The following is a 25,235-nucleotide window of genomic DNA, read 5'->3' as shown; positions in this document are numbered from 1 at the left end:
TGACACAGTTGCAATGAAACACACCTGAGGCACTACGTTATAATATGATACAGCTGATGCAGCGCTTATAACAAAGGCTGTTTGTATTTCATATTCAAATACACATTCAAATGAAACTCTCTAAACAAGCTCACCCAGGACACATCTTTTCTCCTTTCTTCTCATGAAGCAAAGCACAGTCGTAGCAAAAAACATGTTTGCACGGGATCTAAGGAGGAGAGGGAGATGAAATTACACATCAACATTTCTCTGACTGCCTGCAGACAAAGGTCAGCTCAATAAAAATTTGATAATTCTTTACCGAGAAGGGAAATGAAGAGATAATACATACCATCCGTCCATAGAGCTGGATAGGAAGACCACATTTATCACAAAAGTGTATTGGTACTTCATCGCGTTCTCCAATCAAATTTAACTGTTGGGGAGGGAAGATAAGATGAAAATCAAACAGGTAACTACCGTTAAAACACTCCAATAGTTCACAGGAAATCATTAGCACTGTTTGTTTGCTCATTTTAGCCTAAATCTGACATAAATGTATGAACCAGTTTAACGTCGGACTTTGCTGATTGTCTGGCTGGAGACATCCTGTCCTGTATACTAGACATTGGTGATGATTAGATGGAAGTGTTTGTCTTTAACTGCATGGGCTGTTGGGTTGTTTCACTCCCCACAGTTCATGTACCTTATAGTCCCAAAACAGCGCCTGTGGGAATCTCCTCTGAGTTGCAAACACATCACCAGCTTTAGCTCCACAATCAAATCTCTCCTCTTGCTTGAAGCCAAAGTTATCTGGAAGACATAAGAGACGAAGTGTTAATGATGCAATGAACAAAAAACCAAGACCACCCTGAAACCCAGAGAAGTGGTGATCAAACAGTCCAACTGGCCCCTGTGACTAATTGTGAGTTACAACTCAACTTACAAATGTTGAATGAAAACAAGGCTGCCAAGTGGCTCCTTTATTTAGTAACGAACGATATCAATGTTTATTTACTACTTTTAACGCTGTGCTTGTTTTAACTGCACCTGATATACTGATTTAAGAGAGCACTGTGTTGTGTAAGATCATCTGGGGGGAATTTCCTGGTCAATTACGGTCACCAGAGAAGTTCATTGGCATCCTCTGGTGGTGCAAAGGTGAACTGCATGATGTGGCCAATCAATTACTGAAATATGAAGCCCAGTTTATGTTTGGACATATTACAAAACAACCCAGTCGTGGTACTTGACCAAGTAAAAAATCTGTCCTTACTGCATTTACAGCTAATACAGCAGAGACAAACAGTCTTAAAGGGGATAGTGTGGGTATTTTGAAGTGGAGTACAGTGCACCTCCAGTTAGGAGAAACAGAAGTCCTAGCACAAATGCAAAAATGTGGCTCGTTCAAGTGCACACTATATTCAGAATATTTTCATTGCTTTGCCTCGCAGTCAGACAGTCCTTTTATTATTTGGCAGTAACCACAGAACTTCTGTATTGCTACACATGAACCCAACTGTATTAAACCGCAGATCAGCTGTTTGGGTCAGAGTAACAGTGGCAGAGACGGACTTTAGAAACAGTCAACAACAGTCTCCTCTCGCAACTTTCTGACCCAAACAGCTGATCTGTGATGTAATATGGTCTGACAAACTATCCCTTTAAGTAGCGTGATGACATGTGGTTTAAGACCAGGAAAACTACACTGGCAAACTTCTGACATTTACTGACACTGACTGAAGAACTTATTATGAGTGGCTTCTGTCGATTTGTCATTTGTATATAGTTATGACTTTGTCTTTTTCTTTCTCACACTTCTAATGTTTAAGCCGAGCAGACAATAAAACCTAACAAAAACAGATCTTAAAAAAAAAAAAAGAGGACATCATGAAACAAATCAAACTTTAAATATGCAATAGGTGTTCCACTAACAATGCCGACAGTGACAAAAGGTAATTAAAAACACAGCGTTCGGAGGCATGGTGTACAGCAGACTGCCTACCATTGTCTCCAGCCTCACTTTTAGATGGCCTGTTGACGGGTCTCTGGATGCGGGGCTGAGGTTTGCTCCTCAACGGCTGCTTGGATATGAGTTTGATGGGGATTCGTCTGCGAACATCTGGGCCACCCAAACTCCCAGAGCCGTCGCTTCCTTGAAGATCATTGTCTGCTGGGAAAGAAGGTAGTTTAGAGAAACTCGTGGTGCTTACAGTGAGGTTAGTGTAGTCTTTTTTTGTTGTCAGGATGCAGGATGTGCAAATGCACTGTCACATGGTGACTGTGTGATTGTCCACAAGGCTTCAAACTACCTGACAGATCAACAGTCATACCTGAGCGCGGATGTTACACGTTTGGTCGAACCCGTCTAACGGTTAGGGTGGAACAGGAATGCTACATTCGAAGTTAGTAACGTCTGATAACGTCCTGCTACTTTGGGTTCATGTTATGATGTGGAAATGAAGCTCCTGTGAGCTCGATGGTATGGATTTCAGGCTAAAAAGAAAACAAAAACAAAAAGCTGACAGGCAAGAACTCACACGTTTCAAATATTCTGAGCTTGTCCTGTCAGTTCTTACAACATCTTAACTAGCTGAGTTAGCATTGTGCTAACGTCGGTCAGGTAACATTCGCGCCCCAACTCATTCGCAGCTCGCGGCGCCGCTTACTAACACGTAGGAGATACAATGTTTGTCATTTAATGTTGTGACTCTATAATCCTGGTTGCAAACCAGGCATGCGATGGATTGACTGAGAACTTTGACGTTAACTTTTTTTGGTGAACACAACTGCCCTGACGTTATTCAATCGCTAGCCTGTTTTTAGCTAACGTTAGCCGGACCGTGCTAGCGTTGACGCTGCTCTGGGTGCTAACGAGATAACGTAGCGAAGCCGCCTGCTGAGAGGACGATACGGCGACATGTGACAGAGCTGGAACAACAGCGGCTAGGAGCGCGTTGTGAAAAATATATGTCATAAAAGAAGTTTGCTAACGACGGCCCTACCGGACAGTCTGCTTACCGCTTTGGTCCATGATCCAACGAGTGAACACGGTGCATTGTGGGATAGCTGAGGTAAGGGCAGAGGAGAGGGAGGAAGGAGGGAAGGAAGTGAGGTAAACATGAGCTGACATGATGAATATGAAAACAATACGAAGCATAATTTAATGTCTCATAGGGTCTGTTATATTAACACATTGTGATGCTAACAAATTAATAAAAAGTAGTTTCTTCTGTTCATATATGGTTTTGTATCACGAATATGTTCTTTGCTGTGGGTCAAAACGGTTTGAAAAATTACTTTCAAAACCATTTCTCTGGATTTAGGTGGTTTAAATTTAAGTTTTTAAGTTGTGACATTTCAAAAAACTTGACATTAATATTTAAAGTGCGTAAAGTCAGATATTAACGTTGCTGAATTTCAGCTGATCAGAAATCCAGTGATTTTGATTCAAATGCAATATGAAAAAGGCTACCAGTCAATCCTGAATTGAATCAGTGAGACCAAAGTTTGTGTTATTAGGTCGCATAAGCTCAGGTGAGTGACTGGAAACCTTTGACAGAAGCTTATATAGTCAGATCGATCAAAATTAAATATTTCAACGCTTTTTAACTCTTTCAAGATTTGGAGTTACATTTCACAATTAGATATTTGTTTGCTTACAAAATTCAAATTATTACAAGCCTCCTTTGTGTCCAAATCTTGAAGTACTTCTCTTTAGTCCATAAATAATAATTGGATGGACATTTATTATGTATCAAAGAAAAACCAACATGAAAATAAAACACGATTTAAACTTCCTACTTATACAGTATACATGTTAGTAATAAGTCCACTATCTCTAAATATCGCACACTGGTAGATATGGATGCATTATAAGAGATACTATTTGTTTTATGTGTATGATAAGTTTCATTGTATATATAATTATTATATTCCACCTGATTCAATTGCATTGTCCTATTTTAATCCGTGTTTAATGATGTATTCTTGTAATGTGATATACTTATATGGTTCTTTGTGTTTGTTTCTGTTATTTGATGTCATTGTACGGTGTCCTTGGGTGACAGACATTATTATTATAAAGTTAACAGTGTCGCGCCGGTCTGTACTCTTTGCTGAGCTCGGTGCACTGCCCGGAGCCAATGCTCGTCCCCGGCGTAGCTCTGCTGCGCGCTCTCGTAGCCATGTCGCCATTTTGATTCGAAAAATATGACTGAGTTTTTCCTGCTTTGCATGCTAAACTTAGCCCGCGTTTGAATTACTTTGTGCGTGAGTACGAACCGTACACTCTATATCTATTGTAACAGGTATCGCTATTGATGTCAGGTAACCATTAATGCTGGGGGAGGCGTTTATTCGACAGACTTGAAAGCCACAGTTGACTAACGTTAGCTAAGTTGAGCTAGCTAGCAGTAGCCTGTGCTGTCGCAGACTGACCCTTCAAAACAAATCACTAATGTCTGTGAGCTAACGCGGCTAGCTCGTAGTTAGCTGGGGGCTAAGTGATTTAGTAGCTGGCTGCTTGGAGAAAAACTCTACCAACAATCTCCTGGAGACGGAAGGAATAGCGGCGGACTTTCAACCCAAAGGTAAGTTTTTTTTGGGGGGGGGGCGGAAAAATCGTCACGAGTTTGTTGCAACTGACGTTAGCTAACGTTAACTCTGCTGCTGCATCGACAAAGTTGAGCCTAAAGTTGGAGAGCTGTGTGAGCTGGCTAACTCGGGCTCGGTACACGTTAACTGTTAGGGGCTAATTAGCTCGCGTGCTAATCAGAGGAAAGGAGGAACTAACGTTCACGTAGCTAAACTGTTTCATAACGCGTCAACTTGGTGGCTAAAAAAGCGCCAATTAACGTCGATTAAGACGCCAGTGTTGGCTAATTTCGTCAGGTTAGCTGTTAGTTCATTTAACGCTAGTTATCGCCAAGTTGCGTTTAACGTTTCTATTCGGGTGCCGTCGAAAATGACTTAATTTCCCGCTAATATATTCCTCATGATAGTGCATATCTTACAAATGTTCAGTATTGTCCGCTAACTAACGAGCTAACTAAGTAATGTTCTTCACTGCAGCCATTCGGAGTTGAGGCCAGCAGCTGAGTTACACAAATCAAGTAACGTTACACACCGTCCGGGTTCGTTTGTGCTTTGTGGCAATGGATTAAAAAAAAAAAAAAAAAAAAAAGGAAGGGACCTCGTGTTTAAACGACGTAATGTAATGTAACAGTGGAGGACTGTGAATGAATGTAAATACGTTGTTTTTTTGTAGTGGTGCCTCCACTGGAGTTGAAGTAAACAGAAATCTGAGCTCCTACCGCAAGTCAGTTGACGTGCACTTTATGCCAAGGCTACAGCAGCTCAGTTTACATTTCTTAAGCTACACACCAGCGTGTGTGTCTCATTGTTAGACAGCCTTAACAAATGTGGACCCCTTTTTATGTAACAAAATATTACAAACAGTAGTGATACAGATCCGTCTTTTTCTTTTTTTAATTATCATTATTCTAATTATTTTTTTGGTCTGAAGCCATGGCTTATTGTGTTTTGAGAGGCAGCAAAGCAAAGGCGATCAATAATGTGGAGTGAATAAGCACCATGCGTTTCTAAAGGTGTCAAATCACAGGTCTTTATTTTCATAAAGAACTTTTTCAGTATGTGGAGTGTCTAAGTGCAAGTAAGCAGAAACAAGCCGAATAAAATGTAAACTTCTGTTTGTCCTCCAAAGTGCACCATAGGTTGATTATGTGTCTAGCACAACACAAGTGTTCAGTCACCACCGGTTGCATCTTTGTTTACACACGGCAAGGAAAGGAGAACTCAAGTAAAAGTACAGGTGGAATTTCCTCACGCCTGATTTCACTGCTTTTTAACTTGCCTAATTACAGACTATTGTTGGCTCACGACATCCACACGTATGCCCTTTATGTGTGCCATTGTTCCTCTTTTGGTCGTCTGTTATATGTGCCAGTAGACTGTTTTTGTTGAGGTTGCCTCTGGTGGGTTCTATTTTGGATGTAAAGTCAAGCGTTTGCTTTCCTGCTCAGTGTCCACAGGGAGCGTTCAGTGGGTTATTATTGCACTTGTGTACTCTGTAAATGTATGCCAGATGGACGCTGCTGCTGCTGCTGCTGCTGCTGCATGTGCAGGGCAGGGTCGACCCCAGGAAAAAAGGAAAAGAAAAAGGAGGAAGCACTTTGATTTCCCCCCCGTCAATTTTACTTCCATGATCAACAGTTGATAGCATGTTGCTCACAGAGACTCAGTAACTTTGAGAAGATGTACTTGTTTTGTTTTTTTGTCACTGTTGCTGTGTTAGGTAGTCTAGATTAGTTGCCACAGTAACCACATGAGGAAAAACAAACTAAACATACTTGCGTAGTCACAAAAGCACCAAATACTTCATCATTTAGGACGCATTCTTCTTTCACCACTATCTGATAGCGGGCATTAAAATCCTCTGTTGCAGTGCCGACGAGACATGGGAAATACATGTTGACCAAATCTTGTTTGTTTTTTGTAACACTTTATTTTGTAGTATTTTCTGTTGCTTCTTCCATACAAATGTAATGATTATGCAGACAGCGGCTGTGTAAAATAAAGTAGAACAGGTAGTGTAAAAGCTGAGGCATGTCATTTCCTTGTCAGTTTGTCTTGTTGTGGTCATTACAGCCTTCTTACTTGTACTGAATATTCCCATTGTGTCGAGTTAATACCTCGTTGAAGCAGGCACGGCATCATAATTACATTTGATGGCTTGAGATCCTTAGTTTGTTGTTGTAACCTAAGAGACGACACTGCCTTTTAAAGTGTGTGGGTCTTCCATCAAAACTTTGTTTTGTTAAATTCTAAACTTTGATGTTTCCTAATGTCATGTCACATAAGCGTTGTACTGAAACTGATATCCGACTGACGCTGAATGAAATATTCAGCCCATGACATCATTTGTATGTTTAACTATTACTACACAAGGAAATGTAGATGTGCTGTCTGTTTTTCTTCTGTACTTCATCCTCAAATCTCTCTTTTTTCTTTTACCTGCATTTAGAAAGAAGGTTTTTGTGAGTTTGCAAACTCACAACTTACTTTTTTGATGACCCAAACACGTGAAGGCCAACAGATTGATAACAGATTGTGGCTGTCTGGATCACAAATGGTTGCCCCTGACTGATAGAGAGAGTCCAATGCAAGTTTTTTCAGTGATGTTCAGATTATATTTTGGTTTGTTTTTCTTCAATAACACAGCTGCAAAGAGTAGTAGCCCTACATTAGTGAAGTGTTTGACAGCTGAACATCCAGAAAATCCAGCTTGAATCACGACTTTCCTTTGACGTGTCTGTTGGTGCTACAGGAACTTCACATCTCAGTCAGTGTTCATTAGTTATGAAATATTAAATAGAAAAAAGTGACAGAATGCGCAGTAACAGTGCACAAAACTGTAAAATTCTAGTCATAATTCTAATACTCATATAATATACTATCACAATATACAATAATATACTATTATAACGTCTGAAGGCGCTCAAATACTCACATGCTGTCAATAAAGAATCAAAACAAATCTCAGTAACTCTATGGTGCTCTGTCGTAAGACTCTGTTTTTTCTAATTCCTGACTGCTCCCGGCGCTCCTTAATACAGGCCATGCACAACTAAACTGCACACGTGAAGGCACACTGTAGCACGGCTCAAGCACTTTGACCATACGTGTTAATCCTGCATTCTGTGGACTGAGTGTGGTCACACATCCACAGCCATAAACACTTCTATAGCTTTGGCTCTGTGAGGAGAAGGACTCCAGTCTGCTTTTGTCTCATTACAATAATTGGCACATTCAGATGATTCTGTTGTTAATGAAGTGTTTCCACAGACACCCACAACTTTAGGTAAACAGTGTCGATGTACAGTTTTTGTCCGAGCCACAATTGTTTGTCTGTTTTTGCCCCACAGTGGATCTGAACATCATGGGAAGGATGGCAGTACATGATCTTGAGTAAACAGGCTAAGCTGACAAGTAGAGTTGCACGATACCCACGGTACCCCGCAGTACAAATCGTAACGGTTCCTAGTATACTAGAAATTCTACACAACTGTTCTACCATGGATTACTACCGGCCAGTTTTCGCTACATAGCGGCCGCCTCTGCTCTCCTCCTGGCTTCTCACTGCACGCTACTCCCTTGTAAACAAACCAACATGATAACTACTACAACCGAACTACACAGCTGCTGAATGATTGGCTGTTTGCCTGTTACTGGTGACGTCTGAGGATATGATCCTGGGTCTGCCCATCTGTTAGCTGATTGGCTGTTTGTGTGTTTCTGCCGGCAAGAACGAACTCCATGAAGACAGCTCCGCTTCGATAGAAATTCACTTCAAAACAAACAACAAGCTAAAGTTCTGTCTGGCCTAGACGCACGCACGCCTTACAGTCACAAACACGAGACAACGCACTCACCATGGCAGAAGCACCAGGCCCGAGCGGCGAGTCTGCCGTGGCGTCGTTGTCAGTAGCAACACTAATTTTGCTCAAAAAACCAAACTCGTTGTGTCAAACATGTTTCAGTCTAATTCTTACTTCACCAGTATTATGTGTACACCCTAAGAGATACAGCCGCAGCTCTGAGCTGACACATGATGTGATACACCACGGTGTAAAAACACACATTCTAACTGGTCATGTATACATTCACATAGGGTGTAAAATTCTGTCTGACCGGTATGTTAACACAGTGTCATTTCTCCTAGATCCCGTCGCACACTTGATGAATTGCCTCTGCTGTTTTTGTGCCGTGCAGGTTATGGTGAGCCTCTCAGCGTCTCATCTCCTAAAGAGGCCTGTGTTTTAAGAGGAGACCCATGCTGATAAATGCCAGTCCTCACCACACTCTCTGTCATCTGCACAAACACAAATGCCTGCCTGCCCGTGGGGGAGGTCTGATTAAAGATATCCACATTTCATCCACTGGTATGTGCGAGCACTTTGCTGTTTGGCCTTTTGGCCGTCGTATGATATATGGCTACATTTGTTGCTACATGAGTTGCTAATAGCTACGTTGTTCTTGTTGTCGTTGTTCTTTCAGCAAATGTTTTCATTGCAAGTGATAGTGCTGTGTTGCTTCAGCTATTATTGGTTTAAGACTCTAGTTTACATCAGTTCTCTCCCCTGCTTCCTTCCCCACCTACGCGTCCACTCTACCCTTTCCTACCCCTTTCTTGCATTGTTCTGGCCACTGCTGGGCCTCTCTGTGTCTCCTCATCCTCCTCCACCTTTGTATTTCTCCACTTTTGCCTTCCCTCCCTCATCACTCCACCGTCCAATGGCCCAGGGCTGTGTCCCCCGTCCCAGCGGCCACCATGTTTTGGAAGTTTGACCTGCACACCACCTCCCACATCGACCAGCTGCTGGACAGGGAGGACGTGACGCTGAGAGAGCTGATGGAAGAGGATGACGTCCTGCAAGAGTGCAAGGCCCAAAACCGTCGGCTGCTCCTCTTCCTCTCCCAGGACCACTGCATGCAGGAGCTGGTCAGCCTCATCACCACAGAGCCCCCTGCCGACCTGGAGGAGCGGAGCCGCTTTAAGTGAGTCCTCAGTCCTCAACACATGCACACGTGTTACCTTTTTGGCATCCATGTTAACCTGTTGGTCTGTTCAGACAGAGTGTGTCACAGTGCAGAGCTCCACGGCTTGTGACTGTGTTTTTATATGACATATTTATTCCACATATTTATCAGTTGTCTCAACAGTAAATGAAAGAGATGTGCGCGTACACACACACACACACACACACACACACACACACACACACACAAAGGAGAGAAGCTCCTTCCTGCAGATCACTTAAGGCGATGGTCCTTTTAACTTCTCTGTTACAGTAGAAGCAATGCCTCACCTTTCCAGGAACACATAAAAACATTACTCAGTAAGCTCATCAGGTTATGTAGGTCATAAAGATGAGCTTATATGTTACTAGAATCACTTGTTGACCAGCGTAGAGAAATGTGCTTCTGATGTGAACAGACAGGCTACTGCTCTCACATTTCTATCAGAAATCTTTCACAGGAAATGTTCAATTCGATTCAATTTAATTTAATCAAATTTCTTTCACCATCTTTCAAACTGTCCCTAATTGCACCAAGAACCCTTCTCATTATTATTCTTTTTTTCTTTTCTTACAAGGTTTCCCAACATCGCCTGTGAGCTCCTAACATCAGATGTGTCCATTATTAACGATAAGCTGGGCGGGGAAGAGTCTCTCCTCGAGATGCTCTATCACTTCCTGGAGCAGGACCCTCCCCTCAACCCGCTACTGGCCAGCTTCTTCAGCAAAACCATTGGCAACCTAATTGCCAGAAAAACCGAACAGGTACCCTGAGAAAGATCTTGGCTTGAGCAACGGTTTCTTGATTATAAATCAGCAATAAATAGCACTGTTGCATTGATGGCAGTGTTGGTCTGCTGTTCAGAACCAGAAGTATTGAGTACTTTGTTTTGTCTTCCAGGTGATTACCTTTCTAAAGAAAAAGGAAGGCTTCATTGGTCTGGTGCTGAAACATATTGATGCCTCTGCCATGATGGACCTGCTGCTTCGCCTCATCAGTTGTGTGGAGCCGGCCCCCTTAAGGCAGGAGGTCCTCCATGTAAGCTCTCTAAATATGTCTTTGTGTACTTCCATGACTAAACACCAGCCTGTAAGCCTTTAGAGTAATTTAACACTATTTATGTTCCCCTCCCAAAGTGGCTGAATGAAGAGAAGTTGGTACAAAGACTCACAGAGCTCATCCATACTGGCAAAGATGAGGAGGTGAGTGAGAGGCCTGGTGGCAGCTGATCGTCTCTATACTGTCAGATAAAGAAGCTACGATTCTCTAAATGCAACTTAAAGACTTCATCTGATTTTCTAAATCAATGATTTCCTTTTCAGAGACAATCAAATGCATCCCAAACGCTTTGTGACATCATCCGCCTTAGTCGAGACCAGGCCAATCAGATGCAGGAGAGTATGGAGGCCGACCCACTATTGGCTGTACTAGAGTCGTAAGTTTCAGAAGATTGTGTCAAGTTGCTTGTGGTATTGAGTGTGTATTCTGGTCCATCTGTCTCAAGAAACATTCTCTTTAAAGATGGTCCCTTTACAGTATAAGTTGTGTTTGGTGTCCGACTAGTCTAACCTGTCAGTTAGTGCTGTCACATACTTACATTCCTTTGAATCAAGTTGAGGAAGCTTTTATAAGATGTGCTCTTACGCGTCCACACAGGCAGGGATCGTAAATGTACCAGAACACTCTGGACCAAATTTCTTAATCTGGAGTGAAGTGTTATATAAAATAATAAAATAACTTGGGTCGTCATGTGTATAAACAAACACCTTTTGACTACTGTTTTAATTTTTGTGAAAGTCTACGTTTGCACTTCACTGGTGTTGAACATCTCACCCTTGAATTTCCACCTCAGTACCAACGATAGCAGAGATGTTGGTTTTAAGAGGACACCTCATTAGTATGTCATCATCACCTCGTTTCTTTCTTCAATTTGCAGACAGGAGAGTGTAGCGGGGCTCCTCAAGAACATGTTTGAGGGCGAGAGGAGCGAGGCCTCCATCGTTAACGGAACTCAAGTGCTACTTACCTTACTGGAGACCAGGAGGTCTGGGTGAGTGCTTGCTGTCAAGCATAGTTAACTTTAGTTCTCTTGGGTCCAGGGTCTTTTCAGCAATAGAGCCACGTGGTAAATGTGTACGGTATTTCCTCCTAGGAGGTATCAGGGAAATAGAAGAAATGCTGCTAATATTTGAAAATAATGCAGATCTACAACTTTATTTACTTTATACAGCACCAAAAGAACTGATACATACAGACTAGGAAGAATAAAACACCAGCAAATAGAAAGAAAGACTTAAATAGAAAATGACTCAAAGGCATTTCTAACAGGATGGTCCTAACCAGACTTGTGTGAAGTGAGCTAATGTCTTTGTGTGCTTGTATCTCCCAGGTTGGAAGGGCTGATGGATCTGTATTCTCAGGGTTATGAAAGGTCTTACACTGTCAACAGCAGTATTTTAAATGCCATTGAGCCCCATATAAAGGACTTCCAGCAGCTTCTTCTGGATCCCCCCAAGGTAAAGCCACAGAGCAGTGCCAAACGCAGCAAAACACATCCTAAACATAAGAGTTTAGACACAGTGTATATTTTGATTGATTTTTGGACAAGTGATTTATAGTTTTGATCTACTTCTTCATTCTTCCTATAGAAAAGTGCAATATTGACGACCGTTGGCGTTCTAGAGCAGCCACTGGGGAACGCCCGCCTTCATGTGGCCCGGCTGGTGGCCGCCCTGCTACAGACCAGTGCCCCCAGTATCTGCCAGGAGTTCTGCAATCTTTCCACCATGGACCTACTACTGGTAGGCTAAGCCTGGCATGACTCTGGACTCTGGCCTTGTCACTGCACACACAGATGATGTTTGAGCTTTCATTGAAAGATACTTTTTCCTGTGTGTGTGATATCTGAAAAAGTTGCATCAGGTTTGCACAAGGTTGGTCATAAGCCTGGGAAGCATGATTGCCTTATCACACCGCCTGACCAAAGGGCAGAGGGTGTGGCTTATTTCAGGCAGGTTCATAGAGGACCATCAAGCTTTATGCATAGTTTAGCAGACAGGGGATTCAAACCCTCCACTGTTGCCCTGATTAAACACCACAGGTACACACGCCATTTGTATATCCTGACAGCTGCATGCTGTGTCTACTCACTTTAATGCTGACTCTGCTTTACATCTCTCTCTGTGTTTAGGATCTGTTCTTCAAATACTCCTGGAATAACTTTTTGCACTTCCAAGTGGAGCTATGTGTGGCGGCTATCCTGAACCATCCTTCCTCAGAGGAGCAGCCCAACCCAGGCCTCCAGAACCACGACGGGAAGCCCGCAGCAACCAACCTAGAGGTGCAAGGGGAGGCAATGGAGACAGGCAGGACCAGTGACCCACAGACCTCCATCCACAACGCCCTCGTGGCACATGTAGGTGGCTCAAGCAGCCTGAGCAGCAGTTTTGATGTTCTTTCTCAGTTCTTCATATTCTCATTCCTCTTCATACTGTGTTTGTGTTGAACCCTCAGCTCTTCCAGAAGTGTCAGTTGGTACAGAGGATTCTCGACGCCTGGGAGGAGAACGATAAAATACAGTAAGAATGTCCTCACATCTATGGTGTAGTTATGTGCTCTATTAAACCTCTGCATTTTCCTGCTTTATACAGGTTTTGTTACATGTTTATTTTAGTGCTCATAGATTTGATTAATTTGTTCTCAGGGCTGAGGGTGGCACCAGGAGAGGAAACATGGGTCATCTGACCAGAATTTCCAACATGGTGGTCCAGAACCTGGAGAAAGGACCAGTACAGGCCCAGATTGGTGACCTCATCAAAGGTAATCATAGATTTGTAGTGGCCCTGATGCCAGATAAGTCATAACCAGTGAAAATTAATATTTCTGCTGTTGCAGAGCTTCCAGAAGACTGCAGAGGTCGCTGGGAGAGCTTTGTGGACGAGACCCTTAGAGAGACTAACAGGAGGAACACAGTAGAGCTGGTGAGATATTATTCAGTCATTAGCTTCATTAAGGTTCTGCTGCATCAACAGCTTTCATTTAACATCCTCTCCTTTCCTCTCTCTCTGTTAAAGCCGCTGTGTTCAAACCAGACAGTTAATCAGGACAGGAGCCGGCAGCCCAGCACAGTGTCAGGGCAGACTTCTCAGCAAAGTTTTCACTTTGAATAAATCTAAGAACATAAGTCACAAAAGTTGGAAGTGTTGTTTTTATTAACTAACAATAGTCGTGGATGATGATACTTGATAGATTTCATGCATGACAGCACAGTGAGGTCACAGACAGCACCATTGGAAAGAAAACTCAACTAAGTGTGTTTACAAATTGCAAACAGGCATTTGCTGCTTTGTAAGAGGTATGGAATTCAAAAAGACTGAGGCTGTATGGAGAAACCTAGATAGTATGACAGGTTCAGTGGTATGTTGTAGGGCGACTAAAAATCTGCCGTCAGTGTTGTAGTTTCCCATAACACTGAAAGAAATCTATTTTTATCGTCATGTTCTGGCACAATTAATGCTTGTTTCTTTGTTTCTGATATTCAAACCTGTAACGTACTGGTAAACACTGTAAAACATTGATCAAACCTCTGCACTGTGTCCTGCAGGTGAGCACCCACAACATGCACTCGTCCAGTGAGGACGACGACATGGAGAGCCCTTTCCCCAACGACCTGTCTCTGCAGCAGGTACAGACACCAGCATGGAAACACGATAACCAGGGATTCATGATATGGATTTTGTTTTCAGCCGATACACCAAATTAGCTGCTTGTCATGCCCAATACCAATTAGATAATTACACATTTCTGTATTTTAAAAGTTCATAACCTGTAGTTTATGCACACCCAAGGGTACGAAAGGCTAACTAACATCACATTGCATAAGAGTTCAAAAATAATTATTATTGAGCCTTAAATAAATCTTCATATTTGTCTGCAGTAGCCTCTTCTGTCCATAAAGATATCACATTGAAAAGTGTCCTCTCACCTCTCCAGGCCTTCTCCGACTATCAGATCCAACAGATGACTGCCAACTTTGTGGATCAGTTTGGGTTCAACGACGAGGAGTTCAGCGAGCATGATGAAAATATCAAGTAAGTAGTAAGAGGAAGGAAGATCAGGGAGGATTCTATCTATTCTATCCCCAGTCAACCAGAGCTCAGAGACATTTTTATTGATTTCATTTGATGTCTGCATTGTATTATTTGAATGTTTGTGGGATTACTCGAAGAATAATGTAGAATGAAAGAATGTTTGCTGACAATAACATTTCTCGTTTTCTTTCCTCAGTGCCACATTTGACAGAATTGCCGAAATAAACTTCAATCTCGATGCTGATGATAATAGTGTAAGTGTTTTACTCTGCTCATCAATTCACTGTTTGTATTTATTAGAAACCACCATGAAAGAATCGAGCTCAATCTGCTGTTACTGACAGTGATACTAATGTCTTCACAACTGTTGCTAGCGCTGAATGTTTTGATAGTCAACACAGTTGTGGGTAACCTGAGTAGATAGGAGTCTTGCTGAGTATGCACGCTCTGTCTCAGAAAGAATCCTGATGTGTGTGTTGACAGGCCAATGCGGCTGCTTTTGAAGCCTGCTGTAAGGAGAGGATACGCCAGTTCGATGATGCTGAAGAAGAAGAAGACATTTGGGAGGAGAAGGAGATGAACTATGCAACACAAGCTAAATCCAGAACAAGGTACATCTCACAATGATTTCTTGTTTTTGGTTCGTTCACTCTGATATTTCTGTCTTTTAACCCTTTCATCTCTCCTCCATGTATATCCACTGTCACTCACTCTTCCAGGTTCGGGGTCTCCCAAACCTCAGAGGGCAGCTCCAGGAACAGCATGGAGAACGGAGGCAGAGAGCGGGACCACGGATCTGAATCTGATGAGGACGAGGACTCTGAGCAGAACACATCAGATACAAGTAGATGAAAGCACAGCAGCTCTCATAGATCACAGCCGAATGTCACGTGAACACATGAACAGCTCTTCAAAGAGGCCGATGTGTTGTGTCCTGTTTCCAGGTCCAGGCTGGACAGCAAACTTCAGGGACTCTAGAGGGACTGCAGCATCCCAAACCCCAGCAGGGTGGGAGAGCTCAACTGGGGGTGGAGGAGAGACGCAGGGAACTGGCTGGGCCAACTTCACTGAGTTCCAGCCTTTCTCCGGGTGAGGAGCAAGTCGTGTGTTTCAACTGCAGGAACCCTTCGAAGAACCTCAAACCAAACTGTGTTCTGACAACACATTCTAAAGCAGATAGACAGATTTCATAACATCAGGGCCATGCAGCAGTAAATACAAAGAACACGATGACACACTGTTGTTTTCAATGGTAAAGTTCAGTGTTAGACCTGGTCATCGTCATTTTAATACATTGGTCTAATTAGCCTGTTCATCATGGTTTGAACACAGATTTCCTGGTTTAATTATTTCCATAGTTCCTGGAACGTTCTGGCTGGAGGAGGAGTTATTTAGTTATTTGTCTAGTAGACCTGAGGAAGATTCTTGCAGGAGCAATCCGCTGCAGTTGTGATTAGTGTGTAGGCTGATTTCACGTCATTTGTTATGTGAGTGATCTGACACACCACTCTTCAAAACCTTAGCAAAACTCTGCAAACAGACAGGACAGGTGTGTTTTTATAATTGCTAAAAAGAAGTCTGAACATTGGTCTTCCAGTGGATATGTTCCAGCTCACTCACTAATGTGTTTAATAGTGGTATAAAAATCTAATCTTAAAAACTAACAAAGTTAATGAAAGCCAGTAGATGATCCATCATCATAGCAGACAGTGGGATGGTTTGTAGTCTGCTGCATTTGAACTGTGAACTGTCTATTTGACATCTTCATCAACACAGACTCCTCTTCAAAGACAAAATCCAGTCATCAAAACAGATTTGTTGACATGTCTTCTGTTGTCTTGTTGGTCTTCTACAGTACAGAGACTAATCCCAGGTGCAGCTCTCCTGTGGACTCGGGCAGCAGCGATGCAGATAAACAGGCCAAACAAAACCACGAGAAGAGTGGTGAGCGTTCAGCTGCTCGCTGACTGAACAGCCTCTGTCTGCACACTTCAACACATTTCCATCTTCAGATACGTCACAAACGCAGCAAACTCATTTCTCTGTTCTCCGTTTGTGTCAGCAGATGTTAGTGCCTCCCCCGGTGCTCGGCCAGCGGGAGAAGGGCAGAAGGCTCCTCTCGTGGCCTCAGACAGCAGCTCCTCCGGGGGATCGGACAGCGAGGAGGATGACAAAAACGCCGGTGCGCCTCCTGCTGCCAACACACCCCACGCCCCCGGCAACAAGACAGCTGACCTCAAAAGGTTTGCATCTTTTAGCCAAACGCCTCGCTGACCAGCCCACTCTGCAGCCATACACGAAACGATGCTCTGTGTGTGTGTCTGTGTGCATAAACATCTATATTTGAAACATAATTACCACATAGAGGTAATTATAGACTGGACTGGGATTTGAAATTATTGGATTCATCCAGTTTTGCCTTTCTAAGTAAAGTACATCCTGAGAGCCTCTCAGTCACTGCACACACTCAAACGTCTGCACGCTCACAAAGTGAAAGAAGTTTGTAACTTGACAGAGTTTACAAGTTTTTTCCACTCATGTAAAAATGTGACTTCAGTGACGGCAGTACACCTCTACATAGCACTGAAGGTGGTAAATGTCCCGGTGTCGTCCTCATACACACACACGACTTTATCTTCTGGTGCAAAGTGACAGAAATGTTACAACAGTTTCCCCTCATGACTAACACACCCTCTTGAAGTGTTTCCTCAGTATGTCCACACTCTTCTACACAATCTAAATCAAGTGTTTTGTTTATTGAGCCCAAAGTAGAACGTGTGCTTTTTCTTTTGCAGTGGGGCCAAAGGTCAGCTAGAGAACAGAGAGAAGGCAGGGGTGGGGTACTGTTGACTCTGATACTGTTGTGTGTGTGTGTGTGTGTGTGTGTGTGTGTGTCTCTCTGTGTGTCTCTCTGTGTGTGTGTCTGTGTGTGTGTGTGTGTGTGTGTGTGTCTGCAGTGAGGAGAGTCCGGTGTCTCTGGAGAAACTCTCTCTGTCAGACCCTCCTAAAGCGTCCGAGCAGCAGCCTGCTGAGGATTCACCTGTAACCGCACAGACTGACAGGAAGTAAGTGACACAGTCCACCACGTTTGTTACTGTAGTCCAGAAAGGTCAATGCACTCGGAACGGGGAGGAAGGTCTGCAGTCTTGCCACTAGATGTCACTAAATCTCACACACTGTACCTTTTTAAAATATTCTGTTAGGTCTGGTCAAATAAAAAAATAAAACATTTTTACTAATAGAAGTATCCATGGTGACCGAGGGACACAGACATGCTCTGTGCTTCTGTTCTGACACATTTATCAGCAGCTGTATGGACAGTCTACACTCACATCACATGGAGCCTGCTAACATGCACGTTAAACCTCACTCCACTGTGAACCTGTTTCTTTCCACTTTTTCCCTTTTGAAGCCTCCACAGCTGAGACTATCTGTCAGTTGGCAGCTGACAGGATTGTTTGTTAAGGGACCTTTAAAAGTCATTGAAATTATTACTTGATAAATCATTCCAAAAAAAAGAATCATCTGCTGTATGGATGAATGCCAAACATGACGTCTCCAGCACCTCAGTGGAGAGATTTACTTCTTCTCTGTGATGGTAAAAGTCAGACTAAAGCCATGGAAGTCGATCCAGCTGTGTAGCTGTGGAAAACAATGTTGTGACAGATATTGACAGCTTTATTCAGTCAAAACATGTTTGTATGATGATGAATGAACAGTCAACAGACAGTGTTACAATGTTAGTAATTTTTCAAGTTCAAACTGCTGCTGTGTGTGACTGTTTCCTCTGTCTCCCTAACAGAGAGGAAACGCCTCCACCGCAGGAAGTGTCGGTCAACGGGCCGGTCTGAGCTCGGGCTGAATCCATCGGTGACGGTGCTGCGGACTGTCAGCCTCCTCCAGAGTGACTCCCCTAAATAAACCTCACTGCAACTCCGGTGTTTTCACCGACTCACTCTGCCATGTTATTGGACCTGGACACTGCCAATCAACACCAATAATGAGGCGGCGGAACATGTAAAAAAATAAAATAATGAAAAATAAGAAAAAGGAAAAAAAAAAAAAGAATCCAACAGACAGAACGGAGTGTAGAGGAATCATCTTCAAAGCCTTTTTTCCGATGTTGCACATAATTACGTGCGGTTTTAATGTAGCAGCGATCTTTGAAACGACAGAATCCGAGGGGTAACATCGTCATTCTTATTTTTTTATGTCCTGAAAGATTTCTCTTTACCTGTTCAAAGCTGTTGGAGTCCCATTGTTAGGGATTTTACATGGTCACCCCTGAATGGATAGCACAGGCTAACTTTTAACGATGCCTCAACAATAAATACTTTTTTTTTTTTTGAAACTTTTTTTTTTCTTCAAGCTTCAGAAAAAGCACTTATGCAGCCATTTACTGTACATTATAGCACAATGTAAGTGTTCTACCCTCATCTCTGCTGGCTGTCTTATCTGTCCTCTCACCCAGATCAAGGTTTCTCTCCATCGTTTCCACTTTTTTTGTTTTCTCTTTGGTTGCTGTTGATGAAACATGTTGTCGTACGTCACCAGGTTTCTGAATGTTTTAAAGTGCTTCAGGAGGGTCCGCCGAGGAGGAGGAGGAGGAGGTCGATGAACAGAGCTATAATAGTATTACTGTCTCTTGCTCATGTGCAATAATGTCAATTAGCCATTTTATTTAAAAATGAAATTCAACATTATTTCTTTTGGAGAAGAATCAGTCCAGCGTCGGACTCATTGGGTGTCGCTTTGGGCAAACAAATTTGGATTTAATCTCGACTTGATCTTTATTTTTAAATTTTTAATTTTGTTTCTTTTAGTGCATGTATAACCGGTTCTCTGTTGACCTAGCTAGTGAGCTAAGACCTTCTGATTGTATTGACCTTTAAGTTCTTATTGCTATTCCCCTTAAATCAACCAAACATTATCTACCTATATACAAATATTATCTACATTTAAAAGTAATTTTACAAGCAATCTTGAGATTACTATTGTCTGTTCCTCTTTTTTTTTTTTCTCTCTCTCCACCGAGCACTTACTCACAGGGCGCGAGTGGCATCTGGTAAGAGTGACGCTGTATGTTTTTTGTTTGTTTTTCTTAGTTTTTTTTTTTTTTTTTAAGTTTAATTTTATTTCTCTCTGAGAAGCAGGATTGGAAAGAGGACAGGTCTGGGTTCTGCAGAGCTCCAGGCCTCTTTGGTGTACTTACTTAAATCATTTGACAGCGATCAGGTTCTACGATCATTGTTAAAAAAAAAAAAAATTGAAATTAAAAGTGTCTGGTTGACCACATTAATACCAAAAGCTTGGCTTTGCCCGTCTGGTTGTTGTTGTCGTTGTCGTCTTTCCACCTCTGCAAAGATCCAGCTGCCTCTTTATTTTAGAAGCCTGCATAGCAGTTTTCACATCTGGTTGATCAGGTAGATAGAAGGCTGCGGTCACACCTTTTTTCTTCTCGTGCAGTTGAACATTGACTGAAGTCGCAGCTTCAACCAGCAGAGTATGTTCACCTCAGCGGGCAGGCATTGATGTGTGTGACTGTGGCCTCAAGGTGTCGCTTCAACGGGTGTAACAAAGGTAAAGGTCAGAGGTCTGTGATTTTCTGATACTAACTAATGCTGGTAGAATGAAAGTCACAGAAGCAGAGTCTGTTTGTTTTTTTCTCAGTACAAAGTCTCGTTGGATTCACGGCAGCCTTTAACAGAACAATATGAAAATCCACCTGCACAGACTGAATCCGTCCCTGTGAACGACACACTGCCTCAGTATTTCTGTCAGTGCTGAAAGTAACAAGTGTCGGTGTGTCCTTGAATGTACCACTGACAGTCATGAAGCAGCCCCTGCTGGCAGACACAGTTCCTCACAGCAAAAACATGACTTTGCAAAAAAAAAAAAAAAACCTCAAAGGCAGAAAATGTTCACAGTGGTGGATTCTGTTTTTGAAAGCTGCTCTCATCATAAATTCATAGAGCTCACAGTGGATGTGAAAGGTGATGCTCATGATGATAAAACTACAATTTTGACAGCATAAAAAGCTCTGATGGATAATGTGCAGTGTAACTGACCGTGTGAGACCAGCAGCTAAAGACTGAACACTGAATGTCAAAGTGTTTAATAACCATGGCTTCACGGGTCCTTGAAACCATTTGTTTTTTAATTTAAGGGGGGGAAAAATCAAGGCCTTGACAGTCTTGAAAATATGGTTCATTCAAGGCGAGTTTCTAGATTTTGTGAACAGATAGAAAGTGACTTTTTTTTTACTGAACAGTAGTAAACAGGCTACATTAGGTTAAGTTATGAACCTTGATCTGGGTTTCAAACTTTGCTGCTTTGGGTCCTTAAATTTGATGTTTAATGTTTGGGAACTCACTTCATAAGGTCAGTGTGCTGTCAGTGTTTACAGCCGGTTCTTCTGCCTCTAAGTGGCCTAAAATTAGACTAAGTTGATGGTTTAAGGCCACCAAAAAAAAAAAAGAAAACTGTCTGAAAGGGAGGATCAAATGAACTTTAACAAGTTCCCTTAAACACTGGTCAGCTGTATTGAAAAGTACACAGTGGTACGGTCCTTTAAAAACAGTTGACAGGGACTACAAGATGCTGCACCAGGTTTGTGGATTCAGTAGCTACAACCCAGAGACGACGTGCACAAAAAAACTCTTTGAATTATAGATTCAAAATACACACACACACAGATTAACATTTAAACCCACAGTTTTTATTTGGATTCTAAAAACTATATTGACATGATTGACAACATAATCCGGCTCAGAAAGTCTTTCTAATAAAAAAAAAAGAACAAAAATAAATAAAAAAAAAGGATTATGTCATGTTGTGGTTAATGCAGCTGTTGTAGAGCGTTACCACGAGAGAGATGAGTAAACTAGAGTGAAAAGATGAGCTGGGTCTGAACTGGATGGAGACTGCAGTCACAACACAAGGAGTCTTCCCGTGGGCCGGTTCTGGCTGCTACAGTGATTCCTGCTGTCGCTTTGCTCCATCTGTTCCTCGGGGGAAGATTATATTTTAAGTTGCACAAGGTCACCTTTCACTGAGCGACGTGCAGTTGTGATGTTGGGCTGTGCGCTGCAGTTTTTCTTGGTCATCAGACCTCCAGCAAATTGTTAATGGATGCTGACGTCTCGAAAAACCAAACACAGCAGTGACTCTGTGTTAGTACGATGGCAGTTAAAAGACCACAGGAAGCTACAGATACTTTAGCTATAGAGCTGGTTATTATTATTATCATGCTTATTAGTACAGTCACTGACAGCTACTGTCAAGGAATTGCAAGTTTTTCTTTAAATAACTTTAAATATTTAGTGAGAATGACAACCAGAACAGATTAAAGGTTTTCCTAGACACTAAGTCCCAAAGTTCTTGTGAGCTTAAAGAGCAACTCAACACCAGCTGCAAATCTATTTAAATTTGTTTGTGTCTCTTTTAAAGCTAAAATGTCAAAAACATTTCTGACTCCAGCTTTTGAAAATGTGAATATTTTCTGATTTTCTTTGTCTTTTGTGATAAATTAAATCTATTTTTATGTTTCAGACTGTTGGTCAGATAAAATAAACATTTAAAGACCTTACACAAGGCATTTTTCATCACCTTGCTGCCGGTGTGATGTAGAGGTGTACTCCTGGGTGTGGCAGTCCACTGTGACATCACTGTTGGGTGTGGCTACAGCCTGGTTTAAGTTACTCTTTAAGTTTGTGAACACACCATATTCCCCAAAAACCTTCTGAACATAGTGTTAATATATAAAAAAATATTAGTACGTTTTAGTACACCTTTAATATCTTGAACACTGTGCATTCTAAATGAACTCAGCAGTTAATGGTGGGAGATTTGTTTCATCTCGTCACTGACTAATCAACACAAAGGGAGTCCTTTAGGCGAGCAGCAGGCAGGTCAGCAGAACCGAGCACCAGGAAGACTTCATACGCATTGTATTTATTGTGACTGTAACCTTCGTCCAGAACATCCCACCACTGTGGGCGAGCAACACAGTAAAAATCCAACCAGCCTTTAAAAACCAGCCCGGAGGTTTCCTCTTCCACTAACACACCATTTCCACTCTCGCATTAACGGTTGGTTTCGAGTAAAGACAACCATGTTTAACAAAAAAAACAAAAGAACATTGAGGGTTTACTTGTACATTTGTCAAAAAAAAAAAAGCATTAGTCACATTAATACAGAAATAAACAAATGGCACATTGAATTCCTAATTTCAAAATAAAGTGGTGCTTGAGGAACTTTCTTACTGAGGAGACAAGTTAAATAAATTACTACCATAAACGTTACATACAAATCTGGAGTAGTATATACAAAGGAGTTATTAGACAAAAAAAAATCTACAATTTCAAATTTTATGTTCAACAAAGACAGCAGTAGAACCTTATTTTACATAGCAGGGTGTGTGTTAACAAGTGTGGGTCAGAGTGGTTCGTGTGTGTGGAGGAGAGTGGTGAATAGATGGGTGGGCAGTTTGACAAACCATTGACATAAAAACAAAAAGGATGTTTGACACCTTCCAGCTAAACTTACTGTCTCTATACGCTCTAACGCTCGTCTATGTACAGGCTTCAAGCACTGAAGCTAACGGCTGCTAAACTTAAATACTTGGGCACAGTGACGATCCGACACGTCGAGTACAAGTGAATGTGATGGAACCGGCTCACAGACTTTCCCTGTCCCAGCACCATTTAAAGGAAAACTATGCTATCTTTCATAGCTGTGTCCATTCTGACTAATGAGTCATGCTAAATCTGCACCCGCCACTGCAGTTTGAACAAGTATGAGAAACACAAACTCAGAAAGACGTGCTGTGTTTCGACTTTTTCCAAAAGAGTTTGTTTTCCATGCTGGGTCGAGGAAGAACAGAGTTTAAAGGTCCGGTGTGTAGGACTTAACGACATCTAGTGGTGAAGTTACAGATTGCAACCAACTACATACTACATATGCTCGCCTCACCCTCTCATTTCAAGCATGAAGGAAAAACTACTGTGAGGCAAGAGTTTGAAATGATTTCTATACAGTAAATATGTATTATTCTGTTTGCCGGAGTCAAAATATGTAACTCCAGCAAACAATCGAGGCGGTGAATGAAACTTCAGCATGACCCGGAGTCATAACAGACACATTTTTGAGACCTATCTTGAGAAATACCTGCAGTTTCCTCGAACAAACATCCAGTTTTCCTACACTTTGAGCACTGTGTCGAGTCCATCTCTAAAAAAACAAAAAACTGTAGTCTCTCCAAAGCATCCCATAATATCACTCTGTTCATTAGTATCCTTCTACCTTCCAGATCTCCTTCTATAGATTGTTTTTTTAAGACATCACTACAAAATAAATCCCTCCTGTTTCCTTCGGCGTCCCTTAAAATAACTCTTGAATGTTAATAGTGGTTGTACGGGTTAAAAAACACGCAAGGTGAAGAGCGAGTTTAGCTTAGTGAGGGAAGATTCGTCTACTTTGTAAACACTCTCAGTGAAAGTTCACCGACACACTCAATACCTGACAGACTGGAACAATCTCCGCCCGGCTCTCCCGGTTTGATCTCTGCGACTGATTCGTGGCTTTCACAGTATATCACCACCGTCATCATCGCCGCCTGCTGAAGGGCGGCCGATGACCGTTCATCTCTTTCTGGTTGAGATTTTGGAAAACAAAAAAGAAAATGAAATCCTTCATGAACCGTTAAGGGAGCTCCCCCCCACCCCCACCCATTTATCCTCCCCTTGCAGCTGCAGTGACGTGCTCGACGTTCAACGATCACTGCGAATGGGCTCCGTCAGGCAGTGAGAGGTGAAGAACAGAGAGCACTGAGGAACGTTTAATGAGCCGTGTGTTCCTCTGGGGTTGTTTTGGTCCCGTCGACCCACCAGTCCATCTCCTCGATCCTTCTCTGCAGCAGTCTTAACGAGTCTTCTATGCGGCCAGGCTGACGGGGGCGACTGCAGCTCCTCCGTCATTCCTCCTTGGAGTGTCATGAAATGTGGAGCGGGGTTAGTAGGAGGTTAAAGGCGGAGGTGAAGGTGGAGGGTCTGGAAAGATCTTCATGCTGATCCGAGCTGCGGGTCACCTCACAGGAATGCAGCGGCGTGCTTTAATATGCATTGTTTTTGTGCATACAGACATCCAGCGTACATAGTGGTCAGACTCTCGGAGGGTGGGGTCAGGTGGAGGAGGCTGCAACTACTTGGTGAGAGGACAGCGAGTGGTTCTTCAGGGACTTTTTTTTTTCTTTTTCTTATTTTTATAACAAAAACACTGAAATACGTGACACGAGGTTATTAGTTCAACACTAGCGAACGGAAACAGAGCTTTAAGTGGTGAAAGGCCCCGCCCCACTCCCTGTTCCACTGGGATTGGTCAGCGGAAGTGTCCGTCAGGTGCCACGGCACCGCTCATTCGTTCCTGGTTTTGCATCGCTCCTTTCGAAAAAGAGTCCCGCCTCCTCTCTTAGGCGTCTGACAGGCAGCTCTGAACACTGTCCATCCACAGCTGTGCGTTCAGGCTGTCCTGGGCACAGAAGTTGTACACTCGTTTGGTTGTCTTGAG

At 42.5% G+C, this 25,235-nt stretch overlaps 3 protein-coding genes across 14 annotated transcripts in view; 1 reads left to right on the top strand and 2 right to left on the bottom strand.

Annotated features, from left to right (window-relative positions):
* Positions 1-3,094, bottom strand: part of cbll1 (Cbl proto-oncogene-like 1, E3 ubiquitin protein ligase) — a 4,456-nt gene extending 1,362 nt beyond the window's left edge. The window contains exons 1-5 of one of the 3 annotated variants that reach the window (XM_010736926.3): positions 3,001-3,094; positions 1,985-2,149; positions 686-792; positions 332-415; positions 135-208 (exon numbers count right to left, since the gene is read on the bottom strand). In XM_010736926.3, the coding sequence (XP_010735228.3) occupies positions 135-208; positions 332-415; positions 686-792; positions 1,985-2,149; positions 3,001-3,013 (443 nt within the window). In that variant the 5' untranslated portion in view covers positions 3,014-3,094. Of the gene's footprint in view, positions 1-134; positions 209-331; positions 416-685; positions 793-1,984; positions 2,153-3,000 lie in introns of all 3 variants that reach the window. The other 2 variants (XM_010736925.3, XM_010736927.3) reach the window with 2 other exon arrangements.
* On the top strand, positions 2,375-19,976 carry ppp6r2a (protein phosphatase 6, regulatory subunit 2a). 5 transcript variants are annotated; one of them, XM_027272044.1, is made up of 24 exons: positions 2,375-2,461; positions 8,773-8,942; positions 9,304-9,558; positions 10,157-10,343; positions 10,480-10,617; positions 10,716-10,781; positions 10,902-11,014; positions 11,516-11,629; positions 11,969-12,095; positions 12,228-12,380; positions 12,770-12,994; positions 13,093-13,157; positions 13,283-13,398; positions 13,474-13,559; positions 14,183-14,263; positions 14,572-14,669; positions 14,866-14,923; positions 15,153-15,280; positions 15,389-15,513; positions 15,614-15,758; positions 16,525-16,613; positions 16,732-16,912; positions 17,627-17,734; positions 18,472-19,976. In XM_027272044.1, exons 3-24 carry the CDS (start codon positions 9,332-9,334, stop codon positions 18,518-18,520), a joined length of 2,679 nt encoding a protein of 892 aa, XP_027127845.1. In that variant the 5' UTR covers positions 2,375-2,461; positions 8,773-8,942; positions 9,304-9,331; the 3' UTR covers positions 18,521-19,976. The 5 variants fall into 5 exon arrangements, with proteins under 5 accessions (XP_027127845.1, XP_027127846.1, XP_010735233.1 ...); XM_027272045.1 differs by lacking the exon at positions 2,375-2,461 and adding an exon at positions 2,505-3,053; XM_010736931.3 differs by lacking the exon at positions 2,375-2,461 and adding an exon at positions 4,102-4,571 and having other exon boundaries at positions 13,483-13,559.
* Positions 19,774-25,235, bottom strand: part of sbf1 (SET binding factor 1) — a 57,295-nt gene continuing 51,833 nt past the window's right edge. For all 6 annotated transcript variants that reach the window (XM_019257864.2, XM_019257863.2, XM_019257865.2 and 3 more), the window contains one exon: positions 19,774-25,235. In XM_019257864.2, the coding sequence (XP_019113409.1) occupies positions 25,137-25,235 (99 nt within the window). In that variant the 3' untranslated portion in view covers positions 19,774-25,136.

This window comes from Larimichthys crocea, chromosome XX (assembly GCF_000972845.2).
Source record: "Larimichthys crocea isolate SSNF chromosome XX, L_crocea_2.0, whole genome shotgun sequence".
In the NCBI taxonomy this organism is placed as follows: Eukaryota; Metazoa; Chordata; class Actinopteri; family Sciaenidae; genus Larimichthys; species Larimichthys crocea.
Note: the sequence above shows the minus strand (reverse complement) of the source record. Positions and strands in the feature narration are given on the sequence as shown.